Source organism: Haemaphysalis longicornis, unplaced genomic scaffold (genome assembly GCF_048455015.1).
Source record: "Haemaphysalis longicornis isolate Haplotype H1 unplaced genomic scaffold, Haemaphysalis longicornis Haplotype H1 scaffold_2, whole genome shotgun sequence".
NCBI lineage: Eukaryota > Metazoa > Arthropoda > Arachnida > Ixodida > Ixodidae > Haemaphysalis > Haemaphysalis longicornis.
Window position 1 is genome coordinate 245,784,561 of NW_027526295.1, and position 26,382 is coordinate 245,810,942.

Here is a 26,382-nt window from a genome sequence, read left to right on the forward strand (position 1 = left end):
CATTGTGTGAGAGAAATTTTACGATCTCTATAAATATCATCGTAAAGAAGGCAAATGGATTTAACCTGCTTTTACACGTTCCTAAACATCTCGCGGGTTTGTAAATTTATCCTGTTTGCTTTCCCGTTTAAATGCTGTACATCGAAATGTCTAAAACCTCCAAATTTATCCAATTTGCTTTTCTGCTTAAGCACTGTACATTAAAATGTTTAAAAATTTTGTAGTTTCTATAAATTGAACCTCTAAGAATGTTGAATTAATAACACCTCGTTTGTTGGAGACACGCGAAACAAAAACCACTGAGCGAATATTTGAAATTTTGGTAGCTCATTTACCCCGTGAAGTATGAAGGTTTGATGAGGCCGAATCATGTATAAAAGAGTGTTAAGAATTTTTTTTTAAATACTTTATCATCATCTCTTAAGACCATTAAATTCTCGGACCGGATTCTTTCTAGTTTTCTCGTATTAGCGTGATAATATTTAATTAAGGATATCTTTATAAACTATACCAAAATGGCAGGGATTGAAATGACAGAGACGCTTACATGGCCATTTCCTATGAATCCTCCTCCAGAACGCGGTAATCCAAGCATCGTAGCGAACTTGTACAAATAGGGGTAAAGCATTCTACCTCGCGTTATTAGTTCTTTTTGTTCGATTGAACCAAGTATATAGTCTGTGCACACTCTCCTAAAGAGTTCTTTCTTTTGAGGAGTACGGGTGAAGCTAGGTGCAAGTGAAAATTATGTGGTAAAATTTAATGTGTCCGCAAGTACATATTCCCCCTCTTTTAAAACATATAGAAGCCCACTCCTGGATTTTTTTAACTGTGCCGCCGGAATTTGGGTGGCATAGGCACATTGGCGTTTTAGCTCAAATGGAAAAGGAGAGACGTGAGGTTGTCAAACAAGCTAGAACACATGATTGAAAAAGCGCTACTTAGACACGAAGACGAATGAAGAGACACAGGACGAAGCGCACTAGCAACTAAATTTTATTTAAAAAAAACGAACACATATACAAGGATCCAGAACATGAATCTAAGTCATCACCAAAATGTTGATAGCATCGATACATTTGGAAAATACATATGAACGAAATAAATATGTATATCGGAAAGCAGCAAGTAATCACCAAATAATAAACCGGAAAACTAGAAAACTACAAAGGGAGGAACTTCTTGTGTCAGCCAGCCATCTGTACAGTTGTCCGATATCGAGTTTGCGTTTTTGGAGGGGGTTTGATTGGGTTTTCTAGTTTTCACTACACGTGCCTGCTTAATTATTTGGTGATTACTTGCTGCTTTCTGATATAGATATTTCTTTCGTTCATACGTATTTTCTAAATGCATCGAGTCCCGAGGGATTCCAGGAACAACTTCTTGCGTTTCCCTGTACGGTGTCCGACCCAATCTCTTTGGTGATCATTGCTATTCCGTCGTCTTGCTGAATGTTTCGCCGTCGAATTTATCCCTTTAGGCATCTAACTATGTGGCTTCCAAGTTGTTTATGCAGGAAACAGTAATATTTTATGCACATTTTCCGTTTAACCGAACCGAAGCAGCACCAGGCAAAGAAACGTGGCGTTGTGATGTCAATGAATTAGTGAAAGTTTTTTTTTAAGGCGAAATCCCGTGAGACGCGTGTTCTCACTATTAACCGGCCACTATTTCTCAAAAAGCACCACTGTACCATTTGCGCATACTATAGGGTCTGTTAGTGACGCCAACAACTCATCTGGCAAATCACAGAACGAATGCAGTACACGATACCAGGAGGTGATAATCGTAACAAGTGTTGTAGCCTTCCGCAATAACCAAAAACAGTCTCATTTTAGAGGCTGTCTTTGATGAAGTAGAGAAAGAAACAAAGACGCAAACTTCGGGTGAAATGGTGTAGAATATGCGTTTCCTCAAGGTGGGCTCCTTTTTTTCTTACAAGTTACAGACAAGTGTGCCGTTTATCTTTTCCGTGCCCCGTAAATCGCACGGGGGAAGGCGGCGAAGGGAAGGGCTGTCACCGAGGCGTCACCGGCACGGCGCCGGCGGATGGGAGTCAACCGTTGCGCGAGTGCGGCGGCACCACGAGCGTTGGTTCCCCACCGGAAGGCTGCTCCGTGGGCGCGCACAGGCCACGTGCGGATCGGAACCACGGACCACCGGCCACCGCCCGCCGCTCGGAAGCGTGACGACGCGGAAAAGGGCAGCGACACAACCAAACAACAAGAACCGAATCCGTCTGAGGGGGGCAACGGCTCCGAGTACGCACCCCGCACGAGAGGAACTTGTGGTGATTGCACGCGCCATGACGCGAGACGTGCCTTCGGCCGCATCGTTTTGGAGGAGCCTCCCGGTACGGTCCGTCTACGAGTCGGAATCCCTTTCTTTCTTCCTGGATGCGATCTGACTTGACGTAGCTGAGAAGTGAAAAGCCAAAAGTTGGAATTGGAGTTTAACGGGGTGTTGTAGGTCGACTGTCTCTCGCCATGCAGTAAATCAGTAAAGTTTTCGCTCTCGGATCTTTGTCGTCAACACCAAGGCAGCTCTTCTGCTCGCCGCTCGTTTACCACGCTACCATTACATGACGGAGGCGACGGAGCTCGGTACGGGGACGCCTTCCCCAATGTAACAGGGGCCATGAAGAAAACATACGTTTTGTGCATCAAAACGACTGATTTGTCCCGATAACGATGATACCAATTTTATCGCAAACTTCAAACCAACAACGGTGATATCAAGGAAAAGAGATGAAGCAGTGGCGACTCGCCAGCCTCTTTCCTGCGATTTGTTTATGACGTCACAAAATCTTGCCCGTGAGACTGATTCGCGGCTGCCGACATACCGCACCGGCAAGGTGCATGGCTGGGCGATTGTAGTGGGGCCTTAACATCTGTTTGATCGTATCACTTCAACGCTAACATGCAGTTCGCACACGCTGATAACTGTTTTTAGGGATTGTCGGTGACACGTCTCTCCTGTCCATAACACGTCACTGTAGCGCGAAATTTTAGTTTTTGAATGCGTAGCATTCTTTGCCGAGTAACCCCACAGCCAGGAGCGTGTAACGCTTTGAATTTCCACAATAATGCAGATTTCGCGAAAGTTCCAAATGTAATCGTTATGATAGTGTAAATGGAGACAATAGACCCTATGCAAAATGCGCCCCGCCATCTCACGTCCACTCCGGTAACTAGGTCCGCCATTTTGGTACGGTCGTTTGAAACCGAAACCAATTAGCAAAACATAGAAGGCGGGCATTGACCGCTCTTGGTGATGGACTACAATGCCGGAGCATTGCTTCGTGCCGCAGAGCACGCAATGCGGAAATACCGATTCAAATGGAGAAAAGGTACGTGAAGTTCCACGCTTGTGAACGAACTTTGTGACGCGAACTATGCCGGCGCGAGCAACCTTTGTGACACGCTGGGCGCGGTGCGCTTGGAGCGAATATTTGTCGTTGGTTCGCTAAGCGCGGGGTTCCGTAGTCGCTGTCCGTATGAAAAATACAGCTGTGTTGGAGTTCTGTTGTCCAGCCTTTGTATTCTAAATGAAGCCTGAGCGTGAGCCGCCTATTCACGCGACTGACAGCGGCGCTCGACCGGGAAAACAGTACCACACGTTGCCAAAATTAGGCTGTTTCTTTACTCGTCCCTGTGGCTCTGCACCCGCTTCATTTCATTGTTAAATGGTACCGCTTAGCCCCTACACGAGCTTTTATCTTACCTAGGGCTGTAAACACACTTTTCTTGCCACACTACGCCGTCACGGCGTGGTTGAAAATTTCCTCTGTGGCGGGCGCGCACGGTATGGGAGTGTGTTGGTTTCTTTACGTTGCATTTAGCCGCGTGTCGTTGCAGAAGTGGCGAACACTGTTTTATGATGATCTAACGGTGGAAAATTCGAGCTTTTGCACTTGGTTCCCGATTTGCCGGGCTTAAAGATTTGTTGTTACGTCAAGTTAACTTGGTGCCCATTGTCATTCCAGCAACGATGTATTTACTGTCGAATATTTTGCGACTAAAATACACTCACTCCTCTAGTTTGTCACATGCTGCATGCATGCCTCCGACGTAATGATAGTGGCCATTGATGTAGGTAGCTGAGACAATTTTCAAGTTTTATTCAAAAAGAAAAAAGAAAACGGCCACAGTTGCATCAGGCCTCCGCGCATCAGCTTGAGTGCTTTTGCGTTTTTGTGGATATAACTGTGGATATAAATGGAACAAAAAGAAGCATTCGCGCACCCCTGCATGTCGCGGTCTAGTAAACACGACGTTCTCCAGCCTCTGCCTGCTTGCGAGATGACCACGGCGAAATGTGGCATGAATGCTTGCTGGTAGCTCATAGGTGACCCTTCAGGTGCCATGCCAGTCCTTGTTTCTGTCACTGGGGAAGGGGGGGGGGGGGGGAGGAAGGAGCGGGAGGCCAGCACAACTGGGGCAAAAAACTCATTCCCAAGGCTACCAAGTTTTCTCCCAAGCGCCTGCACGGCACTTTGTTGCTGCTCGCATTGCTCCTGTACTCGACGTGCATCGAACAGACGCATTGGCAAGGGGAGGGAGGGGCCATTTTATCGCGGGCTTCTCCAGTCAATGTTTTGGACACTCGCTGGCTTGATGCCCTTCTGTCTCGGGCGTCCCCACTGTTGTGGCAGCTCAGTGCACGCAAGCTCCGGCCGGTGGCGCCTCTTAAAACCTTCGGCTTGAAGAGGGCGAGTAGGTGCACAGCAGCCAGGATGTGACTCCATGCTCCACTGCAACCCGCCGGGCACTCGCACGATGCCTCCCCAATCGCCCCACTGTCCGTCTCAAAGGTGAGGCACACAACATAGGGCCGGCCACTTTTCTTCTAGGAGCGAAAGCAGCTGCAGAGCACATGGATGAGGCCCAACCTTCAAGAACAGAGAGAGTATCAGTAAATAACACTCAGGAAAGAACAGGACTAGTCCGCTACAGTTTATGGTAAAGGGACAGCGCAGAAAGAAGTGGCCGCAAGGAACAGACTCAAAATGACCAGATTTTGTGTCTTACTTAACACTGTTGCAAGGGCAATAATCTACACCTCAAACAGCAATGATGTCAAAATTGTTTGTCAAGTTCGAGCGTGCAAGTATCTCTGCATGCTTTGTTAATGCATTTTTCAAGAGAAGGAAGTTTAACATTTAAAAGCCTCAGCGTGGGTAATGATGTATACCAGTACCCGCATAATCGTGTTCGTCATAACTTAAGCAAGCAATAATATGATTACCTGGAACTCACTTCCAGAATCTTTCGAGATAAACAGGTAAACATTCGGGCTATACCGATGACCCATCGAATTAAAAAAAATCTTCTAGTTCAGTGAGTTCGAGCTAACGAGGTTTTACTGTAATATCTATTCGTGCACACCAAAAACATGCGCTTTAGAAACAAACACAACCACCCCACCGCCAAAAAAGGAGAAAAAAGACACACAAACAGATTTTTGCGCAGAGCATGCGCAATAAATAATGAACACACACAAAAAAAGAAAATTCAAGGCGTATGTGCGCTTTTGTAGTTGACTTCGCCGCAAAGCACGATTGCTTTGCGGCAAACGCGCGGGCGGACGACCGTCACGGAAAACGGCCGCAACCTTTCCGTAAACATCTTCGCCAAAAATCACCCCGTAAATTCCATGTACAGCATTTGAAAATACCTAATCCACCCACTAGTGGTACGGTCTGGCGATTGTCGCTCTCCTCTTTTAGGGTTACTGCAACAGGGTCGCCGCTACGCATTTGCGTGGTAAACAACGATGAACAAAGTGCTCTACAAATGCTCATACCGGTTAACTCGCGTCAAGTAAAAACAAAGAAGGATTTACTTACTGCGAGTCGCACGTGTTTGACCGCACCGATGAAGGCGAGCAATGCGCCTTGGTGGCTAGGCGGCATGCTCTGCTCCGCTGCCGCTCGGATGGGTCTTTGGCGCGGCACCCCGAGTGGTATGAGTCTTCAGACACAGTCGGCAGCGCAGGCAAGTCCTTCGTCCACAATCCGCGGTCGAGAGCCGGAAAACACCGTCCAGTTTGAGCCATACCGCGTTACCGTCACCTACTCTTCCACAGTAAACAATACGAGACTTCCCGTTCGGCGCCCGTACCAATATGGCCGACGGTCTCGTTTACATCAGTGTTGCTAGATCACCAAGCAATTTCGCATAGGGTCTATTGGTCGAACGGTATTTTGAAAAACAAAAAAAATAAGAAAAATGTAAAATCATTACGGAAAATGGTGAGCCGTGTAACGCCCTGCATTCCCACAATTATGTAGATTTCGAGAAAGTTTCAAATGTAATCGTTAGAATGACGTAAATGGAGATTATTGGTAGAACAAAATTTTGAAAAGCCTAAAAATAAGAAAAATAATTAAAATTACGGAAAATGGCAAAGCGTATAACGCAAGGCATTTCCACAATATTGACGATTTCGCAAAAGTTTCATCTGTAATCGTCATAATAGCGTAATTGAAGATAATTGGTCGGACATCATTTATTAAAAAAAAGGAAAAATTTCGCGGACAACTCACACTCAAGACAGGCGGCATAATAATGCTACGCATTAGTAGATAATTATCTGAATTTCTGCAGAATATTTTATATTTCTTGCGTTTATTCCCAGTTAAAAAAACGTCTTTCGTGGCTGCAGGGGAGCCGAGTGAGTTACCAGAGGCTAGTCCTTTCGAATTGAAGAAAGTTGTCTCTTCTCTTCGTGGCCCCTTCAATGAAAGGACTGTGCTTTTTTATTTAGGCTACCCGGGGTTCTTCAACGAGCGCCGATGTCTCGGACGCACGGGCCTTTAAAGTCATTTGTCATCTCGATCAGAAAAACGGCAGCCGCCAACGGGAATTCACCTCTCGCCTTCCGCAAAACAAAGCACTAACCCCTAACCCCTGAAACCGAGTACAGAGTTCCACACTCAAAACGTAGCACATTCAAGCAGTGGCGTATTGGGCAACGCCTTATATGGAGCGATTTGCGCTGAGACCGATGCGTACACACTCGAAGCCCCTAAATGACGCAAATGAACCAAATGAGGTTTGCCCGTGCCCTACAGAACAAGTCTGCATAAGATCGTCCCACAGCTCTTATTAGTACTCCAGTAAGGCTTTCAGCATTGAAAACTTGCTAAAAAAAATCAGGCCAGAGAATATGCACAGCACGCTTGTGAATGGAGACGCCGCCTCCGAAGCGTCGAACGTGCCCGGAACGCATATACGCAGGTCGCACAACTCGAGCCAAGCACCGTCAGCGTGCACGTGGGGTGCCTTCTTCCGTAGGTGCGCACGAAGAGGCGTGCTGTACGTGTTAGTTACGGTGCCGGTAGGGTTCCAAGCCCGCCCGCTGGCCCCTTCGGTTCCTTTTGGGCCATTTGGCACTTAATGAGCCGGTCGAGAAAATCCCGCCGCAGAGGCCTCGCCACAGGGGACGACGCACTCACTGCAGGCACCGCAAGAACTGAGCGATCGAAAACCTGCTCGTGTGTGGCGCTCGCTGGCAGCTTTCGCGTTTTTCTGCGAGATAAATGTACACGGCCTGGCGCCAGTGTGACCATTACTTTAGAGGACAGTAAGCCGTTTCAGTACACTGCTTTTCTTGTTGGATAAGAAAGACTTTTTTTTACCACGGCAGCTGGAATTGGATGTTACCGTGAAAAAAAAAATCACAGGAGGAGGAGCAGTAAAACTTTATTAACAGTGATGTCATTGACCGCCTCAAAGTGGTACCACCTTCAGCTGTTAATACAGCTATGCGATTAGAATGATTTTTCAAGGACACAGTTTCAAGTTGTAGGTGCTCTTTTGTCGCTTTAAAAATCAAAAGCTTGGGCGTGTGTCATGTGTGTATTGACCTGGAAAAGGTGACCTTCCAGATGTCCTGGTAACGCACAGTACCGGCGTTGCCATTTGTGGCCTGTACCTCGGGTGGATAACTGTCACGTGACATGTGTGCGGGCTTCCACCTGGAGAAGCCAGGGCGTTTATTTCGGTCCTCCTATTTCCAATTTCGCAGAAATCTACAATCTATGATGAATTTAACTTCCGCTTACCAAAAAAAAAAAAACAGGCCACCACTCCAACACAAAAAAACATGCAATTATGACTCGCTGTTAGCGTAGATTTGTTGCCTCATGGTTGTGATTATCGCCTCACAAGCGGAGGGGGACTGGGATTCGCACGGTAAAATCATTGACGCAGCAAGCCTGCTGTGTCTGTGAACCAAGCAACCGTGACACTGCTCGTTGAGAAACTGACGACCGAAAAAGGTCGTGGCAAGTTTTCGCACGGGAAGCCTTCACGTAGCACGCTGCGAAAAAGGTCATCCCTTGCTGACGAATGGACGTTCCAATGGTATGTGAAACGTCTGCGTTCACGTGACCAGTAAGCTACAGCCGGAAGGAACCGCAGCCAGTTTTGTACAACAAATACGGTCATGTAAAAGCTGAGGCAGTGCGAAAATAGAAAGGGATGCTTAGGGTCACTGAAGATGGATGATGATGGAATTATACCTGCCAGTTTAGATTCGCTTTTTCCGCCTTGATCCGCATTGCAGGGGTCCCTCAGCAGGCCCGAGACCCCTGGAAGGTCTCGGCCCTGCGAGCACAGCTACCTGCCCTTGCTCGCCAAGGCCCATTTTATCAGAATAATTTGAAAGATGAGCAACAACAGAAACAACATTATATTGTACAAACGGGGGGATGGGGTACATATTTTTTGAAAATAAGCAAAGAACACATACGCAGTAGAGGACGAGACGTCTGTGTTTCTGCGCCCTTTCAAGATTAAACATGTCCCGGCTCTCTGGTTCGAGGGAATAGGCACGTTTATAAGCAGTGCCCTTGGGCCTTATCAGGGGGCAATAATTTAACCGTCCCGGTCATTCGGTCGCAACTCGCCCCCGACCCGCTCCATTCCGTTGCCCCCTGCAGCCCCCTTCCCCGTCTTTGCTCGCTGACGCCGCTAGTCGGCGGAGAAGGTGACCCGTTTGAGCAGAATGAAGTCGTTCGGAACGTAACACTACAATGAAATTTTATCGCAAAATTTGTTGGAATGAGCCTGTTTCATAAAACAGCACGATTGGCAAAATTTAAAAATACCCGCCTCCCTCCCTCCCTCCCTCCCTCCCTCCCTCCCTCCCTCCCTCCCTCCCTCTATCCTGTCTATCTCTCTGTCCCCTCAACGTTTGTTATACAATTTTTCGCTTTTTTCCACACTGCACTCTGATCATTTCTGCGCCTAGTCCGACAACGCCGCTTGCCAAGTTGCTTTGTTGTAAGATAGTGCTTACACTGAGGTAATTCTAGCAGCCGCTTATGTAGTTCCGGGCTCCCACAGCAGCTTTAATTAAGGAATGAATACCTCATTATTGCTATTGTTTGATGCATGGCGTGTGCAAATTAAGCGCAGTCGTCACAGGTCTTGTCGCTCAGGCCGGGCCGTTTCTGCGCCATGCATGAACAAAATCTAAGTCAAAATTATGTTCTAAACAGAATTCAAGCTTAGAATATTGCGGCAGCCAGCGTATGCAACCTATAAGTATATACCCGGGCGCAATATTTTGGAGCGTCGCTTACTTTGTCTTCTGCGTTCGGTCATTTTTATGTAGTGCAAAAACAAAAAAAAAACCTCAAGGGAATATTAAAAGAAATTATGTCAACTGGAAATTAATAGAGAAGCTGAAAAAGAGCTCCATCGTTGTTCATGACGCTGCAGATCCCAGCTCCAACTCTATAGTCTTAAGCCATTCTGTACTGGTATTCTACATACCGTTATTTAAAAGTGCAAACTGTCAACTTTTACGCACAGTGCCGTAGCGAAACCCATTAAAATCTTACAGCATATGTGTAACCAGTTGTCCGCTTGCGTATATGTGTGTGCGCGTGCCTGAGTGTGTGTGTGTGTGGGGGGGGGGGGGAGGGGGAGGGGTGACGTGGTGATCATATAAATCTAGTGGTCTAGCCTTAAGAGAGTTCCTGAGCAATTTTATGCACCTTAAAAGCCTTCCTTAAATGTCCACACAACACAGGGTACAGCGCAACGCACTAGCAACTTCAAGGGTTATAAACTCGCGAGATGTAAAAATACAGAATCGGCCAGAGCGTAAGTGGAGCGTTTCCCGATTTCTTGCATACTTTCACACACGTATCGCGTTAGCCGGCATCGTGTTAAAAAAAAGAAACTTCACGCTGGTGTCCCAAAACTCGACGGAGCATCTCTTACAAAATTCGGTAAGACTTAGTGTTTTAGCGGTAAAAGCCTCTCCACCCCGCTAGAGCCCACATTCTTGCCCCCACCGAGAACTCCTCCGCTCCGGGCACTCTCTACCATATTATGTGGGGCTATTATATTATTATTATTATTATTATTATTATTATTATTATTATTATTATTATTATTATTATTATTATTATTATTATTATTATTGTTGTTGTTGTTGTTGTTGTTGTTGTTGTTGTTGTTGTTGTTGTTGTTGTTGTTGTTGTTGTTGTTGTTGTTGTTGTTGTTACGACCCCTGCCCTGACCACTGGGAGAGAGCACTGTCCAGCTTGTACCCTGACGACCAGCTTTGGCTGGTGAAGAGGGCTCAAGATGCCGGGCGGTCTCAAGGGGTCCTGGAATTAAAACTCTTCCCCAGGGCTGACTTTCCTTACAATGCCTTTTACTGCTAATTTTCAATTTTTAACGGTTATCCCCCTTTCGTTCACCCGAAATGACAACCGTGCAATATGTTTGTATTGAAAATGCTTATCCCAAACTTCCTCTCACTCTTTCGCTCCAGCCCGACACCGCAGAAGTACACGGGACGGCCATTCTTTCGCGGCGAGCCCGGCCGCCCTGTCGTCACTTCCTTTCTCACGGAGCGCGGCGCCCGACTGCCCTATGCCCCGCTGATTATTCCAGAATACGCGGGGCCTCAGGTTCGTAAACGACCTGCGCTTCTTCGCGTGCAGCAGCCTAATTTTTCCCGCGGGATGACCTGATTTCCCTGGAGAACACCGTGTGAGTGGATTGTAGAAACGGAGGTCGGCGCGTCACCATCTCCCGTTTCGCCTGTCATTAGCGGTGGCTTCGCACATCGCCGAAGCACGTCTCTTGCGACGCGGAATTCATTATTTTACACGTAGCCGGAACGGGCGTGCTCGGCAAGAATAACTTCGCGAAGAATTGGCCGCGTACCTGCTTGCTTCGCTGTAAATGTCGCCGAAAGACGATAGTCTGCTGCCGCCCCTGCCCCCGTAAGCGTGTTTCCAGACGCTTCGATGAACAGAGCACCCACGTGACATGTGTGATGTCACTGCGCGCGCTATTCTTTTGAGCGCCTGCTGAAAGAGGCCTACCGTTCGGGCTCTGCGGCCTCGATGTAGAGTAATCAATTCTGGCGCTGATGGCTTGGGTTCGAGCTCCCAGCAGGTCTATCCGTTAGTTTTTCTTTTTTATTCATTGCCTCTTCTTTTCTTTTTTTCAAACACAAATCTACGTGTTGTTTCTGTTAATAATACGGATTTAGTATGTTTTAGGTCGCTTTAGGTTTGGGACGCAGCCAATGGCGACATTTCAATACCGTCCTGCCTCGCGCAAACAGACATGTCACGTGGGTGCTCTGTGCAGCGAAGCGTTTGGAAATACGCGCGCCGTAACTGACTCTCCCCTGTACCCTCCCACCACTCCCGCTCTTCACCTCCATGCTTGCTCATCCCATGATTAATGCAATAGAGGTTCGTTCAATTGAATTCAATTTTCCCGCATTAACAGTGCTCGCGCGTCGTCTGTTGGAATAGCGCGCGAATTTTTCAACTTTTGGTTTTGTTCTGCTTGGAACAGCATCAGCGACACCTTCAGCGTATGGAGAAAAATCACAAAAAATTTAAGTAGTCGTAGGCCCCTTACATATTAATATGACGGCTTACATTTTCTATGAAAAAAAATGGCCGTGTATCTGCTCCTTTCGTTGCCAATGTCGACGCAAGACGATAGTCGACTGACGCCCCTGCCAAGTAAATGCATCCCTTCTCTTTCCCGCTCACCTCTCATGCTGTTCCTCTCCCGTCTCGTTCCTTCCAAGATGACACGCTACAGGTTTGCTCAAGTCAATTTAAATTTACCGCGTTCCACTGCTCCCAGTCGGGTGTCTCGATGCCAGCGCTGCCGTACGACGGAGACGCGGGTGAATCGAGGCACCCGACTACAACGTTTATAGAACCACGTTGCCCTACCCCACGAGCGTTCTAAGCCGGAACGCGGAACCTATCTAGTGAAACCTTTTGTTGCTGTTGCGGTTTGATTTTGTCGAATTCCGCCAGGTAGCATGGGCAGGCGACGGTTTTCTGCGGCTGATGTATTTTTTTATTTGCTATCGTAAAAAGCAGGCATCCGTAATTTTGTTAATAAAGGAACACTGCAAATATCCCTCACGTATTGATTTGCTGCCTTATATTTGCGTAATGTCTTGTCCTTGTTCAACAATGTTGACAAGTATGAACATTAACACCGGACTTAAACGTTTAGATTTGGCTGTGAGTCTATAAGACTATTGCGAAGTATCAGTTTCACTTTGGCCGGCTGGCTGAATGGAGTGACAGACAGACAGCCCAAAGTTTTTCCGTTCAAGTAGCTCAAGAAAGACTACGGTCTTTAAAATTTAAAGAGTCCTAGGGCATTTACATATTAATAATGACGGTTTATATTTGCCCTGTAAAAAAAAAAAAAGTATTTTCAGCAGTGCAGTAACGTTTGCAAAAGAAGCCGACTTTACAAAAATTGTCGTATGCTTGGTTTCTATAAGATGGCTTTCCCACACCGAGAATTGCGCAGTGAAGCACCTCCGTATTCGGATGGAGTATCATTACAGAAAGTGGCTCCAACTCTTGTTTTATTGAAACTATCCCCAAAAAAATTACGTGAAAATTAGCCGCTAAGACGACTCTAACATTACGCCGAGTTTTATTTGCTTTTCAAAGTTCCGTAGTTCACAGTAAAGTTGTAAAAACTGTGGAAAATCTCGTCCGCTGTCAAAACAGCTTTCTACTGGAGGGAAACAGACATCCCCATGTTTCAGCCAGGTAATTAACCAGGAAGTATACTAAATCACAAATTACAGACAAACGTGTTTCGCTTCGTTCACCCTTTGTACTACGACCGGTTCAAAGCATATATCGTCGCTCACGTCGAAGCTCGGCACCGCAGCTTTGCTGGTTATCCTTCTTAACAGAGGGAAAGGGAACTGAATTTCTTTTTAATGAAAACAAAAGAACTAAAAGGCTGTATGTAGAAATTTCGGCACACGTTAACACATTCAGGTTGCCTAAATTTTGCCGTAGCCCTCAACTACGGCGCGCTTTACAGCCCAGCTTCGGCGCGTAGAACTTCCTCAACTCCACGTCCGTTGATAGTGTTACGGAGAAACATGGACTGGCCGAACCGGATTTGCGCAATATCTCCCCTACTGTTGTTCCAGGTAACGAATTTCCTGCAGTTCTGTACTTGCTTTCTAAAGTCTGATGGAAACCTTCAACAATAAAACCTACTTTCCTAACGATTTTTTAGGCGGCTGCTGCGTTTGCTATGCAACTATTTGCTATGCAACTTTTCTTTCGTTCGTTTTTTTTTTTCTGTTCACGTACCCTGTTTGAAAAGACAAAATAACCATCTACTTCTGTGTCTCGCTTTAAAGTGTGTGAGGTGAATTTCGCTATACGCACATGCACGCGCACGGTGAACGACAAACATTCCGCCGGATCGACTTGTCAGACGGGCTTCCCATCAAACTCGGGACGTCACACAGTCTCCCCGCGAGGCCCTCGCGAATATTTGCGTGCCGCACGACGGAAGAACCGTGACGGCGGTGCTCCAACGTGCAACGGAGAAGACCTGTGCTGCCGCGGCGCCAATTGACGCACTGTCCGCGGCTTGACCGGCCGGAGAGGAATTCCGCCGTGGGCGAGCGGTGGCCGTCATCTTCGTCGGCGTCGCGGCATCGGTCCTCCTCCTCGACCGTGATTACCCCTGCAGCCTCGGTCTGTGGCCGCGGCAAAACAAACCGACACAAGGAAAGACGGCGAGAAGATGAAGGCAACGCTGCAAGAAGGCAATCAGGAGCCGAGAAGAGAAGCTGCAGCTACAAAAAAGGCCGAAGCTCGGGGCAGGGAAGCGCAAGAAGGCAAAAGCAAACAACGCTGAAGGCAAGAGTAAAATCCTGCCAAGGCATGGCCGAGACGTCGGCCGAACGAATCGCGCACCATCTCGGCGGCGTGCGCGGCCGGAACAAAAGCCGGTCCGAAGGTAACAATGGGAGTGACCCATTTTGAGTGGTGGCCGAACAGACGAAGCCGTAGCCAAGCCAAGGAGGGGCCGGGCCGACTGCTGCTGCTGCAGCCGGCACTTGGCAGCCGCTGACCACCGCATTGGCCAGGCAGCACAAACAAGTGCGCGAACAAGGCGGCTGCTGCCTGAGGAGCACCACCGAGGCGATAAGGCCCGCTGGTCCCGCTTTACCTGCCCCCCCCATGCCCCATGCCGCCTTGTCTGTGCAACGTCTCTGTTGCTGACGTTGCCTTGATGCGCGCGGGTTGTAGACAGTAATTGCATCCCCGCATGGCTGCAAATAAACCTGTCCACCGAACGAGCTAGCCTGGTTGCCTAAGTGGTGACTTTGTGATGAGGGAAGAAGCAGAAAAAGAAAGTGATGCGTTTCTCAGTTTTGGGTCATCGGGACGCTTTTAAGGGCAGCGGCGGTGGAAAGTTCGAGCAGGCCGCCCTCCACTCACAGTGGAGGTGAAAAGGATAAAATTGGGCCGCAAGATCGATTGGCCTGTTAAACGCAAGCACGCATGCACGGCAGATGTGGTGGAATCGTGACGAGAAGCCGTCCGGGGCGGTCAAGTTCGAAGAGCTTTTGTGCGGGGCTAAATTTTGGTTTTAGCGATTCCCGTCAGCCCAGAAATTGAGCCGACCGTGAGAAAGTTATGCAAGCTGATCACACTGACGAAAGCAAAGCCTTATTTGTCTGATAAGATTGACCTCAGCGCGGTGCGTTTGCCCATGTGCGATTATTAGGGGTTGAGGAGAGTAAAGGCAGAGTTACTTGAATAACGTTTTGTCTCTCACCCAGGTCTCGCTAGGACACATCTTTCAGATGCGATGATAAGCCTTGCTTAGATGTTTGTTGCTTTCTCGTTGTATAGCATCTTGTTCGACCGGTAAACGTATGTTCTTCCCTCGGCCGTGATTCCGTAAGGTTCCCTCATCCGCCTTAGGCAAGTGCTAACAAGACTATCGACACCTGTGGTGATAGCCAATTATTAACGTATTAAAAAGACTAGTTTTTTTTTTCTTAAATTCAATCCTTCTCTGGCTGCCCACGGCATGTAGTATGCAGCCATACCTAACAATATATGCAACTGCACTGTAGGAAGCAGTTTATTCATTTCGTTCACCTATACCTTGTACGGATGATTGTGTAGTCCGAACCAAGTTAACAACGCAGTTGGACTTGAAAAGAAAAGAAAGATCTATGAAAGCCTCCTTGCCTAAGATATATATCTTAGGCAAGGATCTCAATATCTCCTCCTACATACTCCCAAACCAATCCGCTTTCTCAATTCCACTTCCTTCTCTCCTCTCACGTGGGGACGTACCCCTATATAAAGCGTGCCGGCCAGGCGAGGGGTTGCCCTGACGAAGGCACGTCTCTTTGCCGAAACGTTGGCAACAATCGTGGTTTCTACCTTGTTCGAAGTTTTCTTTTCTTGTGTTCTATATCATCTTCCAAGTTTTATTGCTCCCTATATATATATATACCTATATATTTAAAGAACAGAGGCACCGTATTGTCCGTTTCACAGCGCTCTTTAGCGATGAAAGCTGCAGTTTAGACAGCCTGATGAAATTACTCAGAAGGCCCACTTCAAATAGCATTGATGGCATCTTAAAGACAGTTTTCTAGCTTTGTCAAATAACCTACACTGTTGCAGCCTTCGCAGTTCAGGCACGTCTTACAAACAGGGAAAAAATAAGTGTAGAAAGTAAGGCGCGCTCAGGACATGTGTTATAACGGTAAGTGCTTAGTGCTTTTGTTGGCTTGGTGTGTAGCTAGTATACCTTGCTTCGACTATTATATTTCTAACGAACCAAAACGTGGTATATATATAGACTGACACGTATTCCTCCACTCCTGCAAGGTCAAGTATGCACTCGCTGCGAAGTTTCCACTGCCGTGGTGGTGTAAATACAGCGCCTGAACCAGAAAAACAGGTGAGGGATGAGGGTGAGGCCGCGATAAGGGTGGGTACAGGGAGGGGCTCGGGTGGCGCGGAGGCTACCGCGCGTAAGCGGAGAGTCGGATAATGTTCTCAGAAGATCTAGGCACGCTGATGGTTTGCCTCCGACGCTCCCGTCATCACCGAGGCTTTCCAGCAGCGCACGCATGCTGCGCCGGGTGGTTAAACCGTGTCAGGCGATGCGCGGGGGGCATTGATCCAGATCGCGGCCGCGCGTTCTTCTACCCATCAGCGGCACATCGGCCGTCGTGGCGACGGGGTAAACGAGGAAACAATTTGGAGCGCAGCTCGCGTTTCGGCCTGAACGAACGGGCATGCTCGATGCGGGAGAAGGCGCAGCCCGAACAGCGCCCAAGGCGCGCGCCGCGCAGAAAGAATGAAGAAGAGAACAGAAACTGAAAACGGGCGAAATAGGAACGCCGGGCGAAACACGAGGCGGCGGCGTCGGCGGCTCCACCCGCTCTGCCTGATTGCGTTCACGGTTTGACGTGGCATTGTCCGAATGCCTGGCCCCGGGGTTCCTCGACAAAGGCGCGCGGTATACGCGCTGCCGGAACAGCGGGGCGACCGTGGTGTGGGCACATTCACGAACGAGCGCGCCGCGGCGTGTGTGTGTACACAGCCGGTGGGTGCCCGTTCGTAATGGTCACCCACTTGGCCCCGCATCTATCGCTTGACTGACGACTGGAAATCGAAAGCGCGGTGACGCCGATAATCACGGGCCTTGCTCGGGCACCGTGTTGACCGACGCTTAGTCTGTCCGGCCCTCCTTCGTTTCTTGACGCAGGTCACTGTAGCGTGTAAGTATTCAACGCGAAAGGAGGGGGCGGGGGGGGGGGGGGGGGTAAGGGGAGGGGGCGTTGTGAGTGACTGATCCCGCGCTCAGTAACTAAACAGAGCAGCTGTTGTTAAGAAACTTCAGAATTAAGAAAGGAAACTTAGATCGGCCCAACGGGCTCTGGAAAGAATGCCAGGGGTCGCGCTGAGGGATAAGAAAACAGCTGTATAGAATAGGGAATAGACTCGTGTCGAAGGCATTCTAGCTCAAATTAAGCGCAGAAAATGGGCGTGGGTGGGCCACGTCATGCGCGTGGGGGAAAAGGTGGACCATCCGTTTAACGGAGTGGCTGCCAATAGACCGCAAACGCAATAGGGGTCGGCCAAGGACTTGATGGAGGGATGGGCTACGAAAATTTGGTGGGAAAGGATGGACTTAGCTAACACTCGATAAACGTGGCTGGAGATCTTGGGAGAAGCCTTCTTCCTACAATGGGCACAAGCAGGCTGAGGATTATGATGATGAAGAAGAGGAAGAAGAAGTAGCAGTTCTCGTGCATTTAGACATAGCAATATACTTACGCATCCTTCCAATGCTGATAAGGCTTGTGCGCGTTTTATATTGTGCCACGCGCGCAAATTAGGGAGGTCTGTGATTGCACTTTGAGTGCTGCTTGGCGACCTCTGAAATGATAAAGGCATGCAGCAAAGCTCTATTGCTCTCCGTCAGATTATATCCAGCGCCGTAATCACAGCAAACTCTGCAATAAGGGCTCCTCGAACGAAAGCGCGTTAGGAGCGTGAGCCCGAAGTACTCTTTCTTCACGTACAACAACGGTTAGTACCTATGGGGAACCAGCAAGTTTGCACAAACGTTTGAATGAATCAACGCGATGATTTCACCCCCCCCCCCCCCCCCCCCCCCAGTAATGCATACCGCGACAGATTGGTCAACGGCGAACCTATGGGCGCGCTCTGCCTCAGCGGTTAACTGGAAGCCCCTCGATGCTTTTTTCGTTCCCCTGGCGTCTGCAGTGAAAATATTCATACAGCAGACCGCGAGGCGTAGACCTATACACCGCCCGCTGCACGAACGACTTGATTGATTGTAGGGTTTAACGCGCCGACGCAACGCAGGCGATGAGGCGCGTTGTAGCGGAGGGCTCCGGATTAATTTTGACCACCTGGGGATCTTTAACGTGCGCCGAAATCTCGAACACACGGGCGTTTTTGCTTTTCGCCTCCATCAGAAAAGCGGTCACCGCGGCCTGGAATCGAACCCGCGTCCTTGGTCTCAGCTGCTGCACGAACGCCCTGTACTGTAATATCTCCCGTAGCATCGGCTGAAACAGCAGACGGGGAAGGGCGAAACTGTGTTTGTCGCGGGTAGTTTATCCTTTACTTAAAATACGACCGCGCCTACGGGCGTTGTATAAACCTCGACACAAAATGAAGGTAGGTGGGTGAAAATCGAATAGAAAATTGAAATACAGCGAGCAAATATGTAAATCAAAATGGATTAACTGAACTTCGAAAGAAATGTAGAGGGGCCAGAAACTCTGATGCTTCGTGTGAAATGCCTAACGCTTTTTTTCGGCATACTTATTTCTGTGGATCATTTCGCTACTAATAATTGGCACTTCAGCGATTCCTACAGTCAGCAGTTTCCTGGCCCTATTTTTTCAGCGCTGCGATCTTGCGTGGCCACAATACTTTTAAGACAGGAACAGCAACTGATGCTCGAACTTCTCGAAAGCTGCAAGGTTATTTTCTGTAGTGCAGCTTCCGTTCGAAGGATGCCCAGAGGAGACCAATAAAGAATAGGCGAAGTCTTGCCACAGCTAAGGTGTCAGCATTGGGAGATTGCAATACAAGCTTGCATGCTTCCTTGCAGGCTTCCAAGTGGAAAAAAAAATATCTGCTAGGCCTCGCACGTGAGAACATGCGAAGGCAGACTGGAGAAGATAAGACTGTAGGCAGATCACTTTTGAACACTGAAAATTATACAGTAAATCTTTCGAAAACATGAATGCACTCAGGAACAAGAGCGTGTCCTTTCGGATTATCCCAGGCTTTTTCGTCTTCTGTGCGTGCATGCGCTGGGGTTGTGAGGAGGAGCCTTTGTTCCGAGAAAACCGCAGCAGACCCGGATGCCTAGTGAGCCGTTTCAGTCCTGACACTTAAGCGTCTTTTCGAAAAGCTGCTCCACGATGGGGGCGGGTTGCTTAGGTACGCATATAAAAAAAACTATTTCGAGTCAGCAACTACGAGGGCGCTTCACGATGAGCCATTCTTTTGTGAGTGAGGCCGCAAACTGGGTTCGAGGATATGAAGATAACAGCAACAGCAGCGGCCAGTACACGGCACCCACTGGCCTCGCGTCCTCTCTCAGGGAAAGAAGACACAACACAGGGGCACAACTACAGGCGGAACTGTATAAGCCTCGTTGCGTGATGAGCCTGGAACGAGAGGTTTCACAACACCCGCCGCGTTCGTTTTTTTTTTCTTACTTCTTCCTCCTTGACTCGTGTAGGTTTTACAAGGCAGCTTACGCGCGGACAGGAGTACAAAGAAATGATGCACGGCCGGCCCATACGTTGCTGTCGACCAGGAGAAGACAGAAAGAGGAGGGAGACGAGAGCATTCGTGAAAGGACGCCGTAACGCGATTACAAAAGGGCGCGCGCCTACAAGCGCGCGCTTTTTGAAGTATAACGGGACGGATGAGTCCAGCCAGCGCGTGCGGGTTCCGCAAGTCCGCCCAGTACAGCCGCCCTTGACTGCGCGGAGGGCGTGCCGCTGTGGCCGCGCAGACTCCGGCGTGGAGCGGAGTACTCGTTTGTGTTGTGCGGGTTGACGATTCGTTGCCGGGAACAAAAAACTCTGTCGAGACAGCTCGTTCTTTTTCCCGCATTTATTTGTATTTTGTTGCGGAATGACGCCGCCCGCGCGCCTCGTGTGGCTTCAGAACTGCGCTCACTTTGACGATGCTTTTGTCTGCGCGGCTCCACCCACGTTGGGGAGTGTCCCACCGCTATTTTGGAAGTGATCAGGGTTTGGAAAGCGGAATGCGGAAATGGGAGTGTGCGGGTTTACGACATGTTCGCTGCTGTGCGGTGGGAAAAGAGTGCCTTGAACTTTCACGCCTCACGTTTGAGACGCGTACGCATCAAACTCTTTTGTGGGCGAGTTTTCGGATAGAAGATGTCCATTCCCTGCGGCGCGTTTTTCCTCATTGCGTGCGTGCGCTATAAAGCGCCGGGGATTGACGATACAGCTCAGATTGCCGGCGCTGCCGACGAGACAGCGAGTTGTAGCTTGACATCTCACTCCCCATGGGTCTCCGAATTTACAATGGCTGCGTTAGGACTGTCAGGACACACGCACATCACTTTCTGCGGCTGCTGCTCTATTACTGCTGTGATTTTTAAGCTCGCAGTATGTATGTATGTATGTATTTATTGCACAAAAGAAAGAAAGGAAGGTCCACCAACAGGCGTAAATTGTCTCGCCTAGGGGCGCACACCGGAACGCCTACTGGTGTACGGGAGGTGGGATAGGGAGAAAAGAGTACATAGGAATAGGGGGATAGGGTAGAGGCCTTACATAAATATGGGGAAGAATAAGATATATACAACGTTAGGTGAAAGAAAAAAAAAACGAAACACTAGACATATAAATAAAAATGAGTTGTTGATTTAAGTCTCCTTGACAACTTAAGTAGGCTTGCTCTTGCAAGGCGCGGGAACAACTTCGCAAAATGTTTAGAGCAAACGACGTAAAAAGGTTTGTTGGCCAAATTCGCGGTTTCTAATTAATTTTGTTTCTACTGTTTCAAGGCAACTTTCGCCCAGGAAAGTTGGGTATGAATTTCAATGGAACCAGGATTAGGAAATAAGCTAAGCATCGCTGGTTAAAAAACTTCTGGTGCGATTGGAACTCCGGAAACACCGAGCCGCACAGAGCAGCGCACCGCTGAAGTCTACGGATTGACGCAGATTTTCTGCCCATCAGCAAAAAAATGTTCGACCGAATCCAACTCAAGAAAATGCCAATTAATTCAGTGTTCGCGACGATCGGCAATATCTTTTTCGCTTCTCTAATTTCGTTTTATGAAGATCAAGATTCTTATTTTCTTATGGCTTACTCCGCCGACAGGCCTATCAAACAAGAAGGTCGGCAGCGCTATACGGGTATACCAGAGCAGGCGTCACGCCAGAAACTATACTGATGCACGTCCAAACAAAAGCAAGTGCAGCTTTCCCGCTCATGGCAGTCCTTTCAACACTGATTACTCTGCAATTTTTTAGCGAAATGAAAAGTTCTTTTGCACAGCCAATATTTGGGGTGAATACTTGCTTTGTGCACAGTTTGAAGTCGCGCACGTTGCGCGGCTGGTTTTCCTGGGTTCCTGAGCCATGGGAACTATCCCATAGAAGTGCATGGGGAGTTAGATTTGACAGCGAATTACACAAAAAAATATTCAGAAACCTGAAATGTTCTTTTAGCGTTTTAATCTTCACGTTGACTTCTAGCCTAATGCCAAATATCATTTTCCTAAAGTGGTTTTTCTAGGTTCCCGAGAGGTTGTAATTTTGAGCGAGAAAGCTGGTATGGAATAAACGGTACGCATTGATTTCGGACGGCGCTTCTAGATAAAATGTAACGAAACCACTCCGATATCGACTGGGATCTTAATGTACCAAAGGCTTGTGCCCTATAAAGCCTCATACGAGCGTAATTTGCGTACACCCAACCTCTTCTTTTGAAGAAATATACGAAAGATTGCGGTTGAGCATTACCGACTTGGCTGCAAAAAACAGGGGTCTATGATGGGACGCCGTGCTCCATCGGCAACTCTTGCGCCCAGCGCTCACACGTTGTGCGTCAAAGCGAACACCGTTACGAAAGCACGAGTGCGGCGATACCTCGTCGGGTGTGAATAATCCCGGCGCGCGCGAACAAGCGGGTGATCGCAGCGAACGGCGAAGGACGAATCGGTTTGGCTCACTTACCCGCACGCGATGCGCGCCGGCGTCCTCGATCGCACGTGGCCGAAGCCGAAGCACACGTTGCCCATTGTTGCGCCGACGCCGGGCCGCGTCAATAACGAGGAATCCCGACGGCAGCGACGACGATGATGCCCCGGGGTCGACGACCAGGCTTCACAGGGCCCGGGGTTCGAGCGCACGCTCCAATGAGACCATTTCCTGCTCCATTGGCGCGTGCATCAGCAATCCTCTCGGCGTGTCTTCTCCGAAGTCAGCTGTTGCAACATTAAGCTGTTCGGATGCGCTTTTGCATTCGGTCATCGGCAAGCACAAGCATCCGCTGAGCTTCTCTCAGTTACGAGAGGTTCCTTTTCTTCAGTGGAAGCTGCGTGCTCGCAATTGCAGGACGAATTTACGAGTTTATTTCCAGGTTGTAAGTCTTCTCTCTTTCTCCTTTTAAATTTGAAAGAAATTCCAGCTTGAAGCGCGGTCCGCAGTCAGTGAAAGTAGTCAGAAAGCTCGGTTGGCAGCGTTTACGGCGGTTTTCCCGTGAAGAGCCGGTTGCGTATACGGTCTGCTCCAGATAACCGTCCGGGAAGCTTCGCGACCAGACTCGTCGCCGTCACGCCGTGACAGAGCCCGAACACAACAAACAACCCATTTCGCTACACGCGGCCGCAAAAAGCGTACGAAAGCGAGCACCTCTTACTTTTTAAAACTTCACATTTACACGATGTTGGCGCACTCAATGACAGTGACGGCTAAAGGGCGTCGCTTAAAGGTGCATCGAGAGCTTCCGGGGCCTCTTCGGCATCGGCGTAGAGCGGTGGCAAAAGCCTTGGCCTACACTCACGGAGCACAACGTCACACGGCACAAAATGTATGCGGCGACGCAGTCGAAAACAGGAAACTGGACGCCGGCACGGCGTGGCCGCTACACCGGCAACAGTTTCATTGTGGGAACAAGACGGAACGTTGCCACGCTATCGTATGGGACCACTGCATGAAATATCAGGCGCCACTTTATAATCGCACCACGAGGCTCTTCCGGGTCGCAAGCGTTGCCAATACGAGAAACACGACACTGAAAAATAATTGCCAGTTCGACAATCTTTTTTGCGTTTTGCGGCGTGAACGATTTCTCTCAGTGGATCGCTGTTACCAAAAGGGAAACGGCAGATGACGACTACTCGACGCAATCACTGCCGCATCACTGCCGCGGACTTGATCTGTCACAAACGCCACATTGAGGAAACCATAACAATTCACGGACGAGCCGACCAAGCGGTTATCGCGTACTCAACAAACACAATGCAGTAGCCTCTCGTTGATTCCGCTCTCGGCGGCGGTACTCCATCAACAAAGGTGACACGGATGGTGCCGGCACTTGGAGCAGCACTTTCAACACAAACAGCACATTGCCCGCGACGAGGGCGTCGGGACACGTTTTTCCACTGTTGCGCAATCCGATGCCAGCCAGGTGACACCGGTGGCACAGGTGGACGTCGTTCGTCGTCGTCGACGCTCGGGCTTTCACAGCTTTCTCGCGCCGAGGCCACACCACCGAAGTGAGACCACGGCGTGCGCGCACGTGCGGTTCAGCGTCGCCGTCGGGCGCCCGGCGGGAGGCATTTGTCGCAGTGGAAGGAGTAGCGGGACCACTACTGCGGCCGGCGAAGAGGAGGAGACCGCAGATCGGCGAGCGGCAGCGGCCGGCGGTGCGCTGGCGCTTGTGGCACGGCCTCCGTCAGAGCCAGGCTCTGCCAGGCTCTGCGACCGCCACGGCGTGTCCCGTTGGAGGCGGCAGCGAGGCCGAGGGGAGAGGGACGCCGCAAACGAGCGCCATTCCAAGCGCGCGCGGCACTGCCTCGGGAAACGCTGGCTAGCTCGCGCGACGAGCCGCTCCATCGAACTTCATCCCTGCGCGGCGGAGAGCGAAAAATAATAGTGACCACCGCCCAGCTCGTCTCAGCTTCAGGTGCATTTCTCGGTGCACCCTACAAACAAACAAAGTAGCAAGCCCTACTTTCATCCAAGCAAGCACACATTGTGTAAGACGATCACGACGGAGAGGCGACGAATACAGGAATGAACGCCGGCATGGACAACACGAAAGTCCCCCCCAGGCCATTTCTTAAAAGTCGATGAACCGTGCATGGGTTTTTGCTGTTTCAGTGCGAGGTCGCTACGAGTCTGGTTTGCGAGAGCTCAGTGTGTTCTGGGGTGTGCGGGTGCATGGCTTTATAAACAGGAGCATGCAGAGTGCCACACCAATATTCCAAATGCCCAAAGGCAGAGAAGGAGTGAGATGATTCGACCTTATAAGCTGAGTGTGATTTTTCTTGCAGTGAACAAACGAGGTAAAGAAAGAAAATAAAAGTATTCAGGACAAGTTGGGGTATTTTATCTTGGCTGTTTGATCTCCCGCATTCTGCGCCGCTATGCGTGTCTTAAAATTGCGGAAACGACGCAACAAACTGCGAACGGGTGGTGGCTCATAGCGTTGTCGTTGAAACTTGTTCTATAGTGGAATTTCTGCAGCATGATCGCAGCCGCTTGGTCCATATTCAGATTTACTGGTGCGCTTAATAGAGTTTAGCAGCGTAACAACGCTGCTATTAGGGATGCTGCCTTGTTTTCAATGTTTCAAACCACCAAGCCATCCATCAAATACGTCGAATGCTTTTAGGCCTGCCTATCGTATAATAATAACCCAAAATCGACAAACGTGTATGGCGTTTCGTATCTAACCACCGAATGTATGTTTTAGTACAATCTCCAATGAATGCCGTGAACTGCCTTGGGCATTTAGACCCCAAGGATCAATAACTAAGTCCTATGAAGCTGCGAGGTAACGTTAGCGCACCATAAAAGCTTCAAGCGAGAGCACTCATACTTTATCACATTTGTTTCCAAGGGCCGGTTTTAGGTCTGGTAATCTTCAAGCAGCGAATGTTCTTTAGAAATCAAGCCACCCTTTTAAAAGTTTTTTTTTTTTCGGAGCGCATGTGAGCAGTGGCGTCGGAACTATTTTTTCCTTGGGGGAGCGAAAGATATGCTACTATACGGATAATCGTAATCATCATCATCATCATTTTATTGTTATTGTTAACTAAATATTATCGTGATCATATTTTCTTTGAGAACATCTGCAGGGGGCCGTACAGTGTAGCTACAATGACCAGTATACATAAGTGATCACAACCAACCAACCAACCGACATAAAATTCTATCAAACCCAATCAGATATTCAATCAACATCAAAGATGCTACGGAACACAGTACAAAAAAAATTAAAGGACCTTTGTTAAGGATGGTTAAAACGCGATGGTTTCTCCTACGCTATCTGAGTTCTAGACTGTGAAAGTCCTAAATCCAGATTGCTTCGGCTGCACCGAAATTTCGCAATCGGATAGACGTCGGTTTCATAACGCGAGGCACCAGGTTAGATTCCGAAAACGAAAAGCGCTTTTTTCTTGGGGTGCTTGATGTGTCTTATATTATCATCATCATCGTTTTGTGAGACCCACTGACTGAAGTTGGCTCTCCTGCAGCGCGTTTGGCGCGACGTAGGACGCCACCAGTCAGGCGTGCAAAGCTTCGCTTTAAAAGGTCAGTTAGTGACATCACGGTCACTGTGCCCTCTACACGAGGCAACGGTAGCACGCACGATTCTGTGCCTTTTTTCTAGTCATCATCATCATCACCACACCACCATCATCATCATAATTATCATCATTAGAGACCGGAACTTTAGGCAAAATGCCTATTTTTTCCTTCAGTCCGTATCAAGCCTATTTAACCTATAAGCACGAACTAAGGGAAGGGGAGCATTTTAAGCAATAGTTTATTGTGCCTACAGTGCCTATTTTGACTACATGGGCTTTTTGGAGCCTAAAAATGCCTTTTTTTTTGTGTTATATATGCCTCTTTCTTAATTTTTTGAGTCGATGTTCTACAGAGACTGTTCTCGCTTCAGCAGCCCGCAACGGGGCGTTTGCTTCACGCCGTTTGCGAGAAAAATCCACGAGCCGTGCCAAACGCGCAAAAAGCCCAAACCGTGCTCAAGCCACCACCACCTGGAACTTGCTACCTTGGCCGAGCCGCCAGAAACCCGTGCGCAGCGACACCGGAGCCAAGCTCACCGACGGCACCCCGGTGCGCGCGAACTCTTTTGTTCTATGTCCTTCTGGCGTGCTGTGTCCACGAACCAACAGGGAAAACTTCTGCCCACGTGCCCTATCAAAAGCTAACAGAATAAAAAGACAGCAAACAAAAAAATGAACGCGACACAGCCGCGTACATGCCACTCAAGCTCAAA

General features: G+C 48.9%; 1 protein-coding gene across 1 annotated transcript in view; it reads right to left on the minus strand.

The window, feature by feature from the left end:
* The window catches only part of LOC144170294 (uncharacterized), a 209,232-nt gene extending 186,791 nt beyond the window's left edge, over positions 1–22,441 (minus strand). Inside the window, exon 1 of the mRNA XM_077699996.1 lies at positions 22,086–22,441. Within this exon, the coding sequence (XP_077556122.1) occupies positions 22,086–22,150 (65 nt within the window). The 5' untranslated portion in view covers positions 22,151–22,441. The remainder of the gene's footprint in view (positions 1–22,085) is intronic.
* Between the last annotated feature and the right edge of the window lie 3,941 nt (positions 22,442–26,382).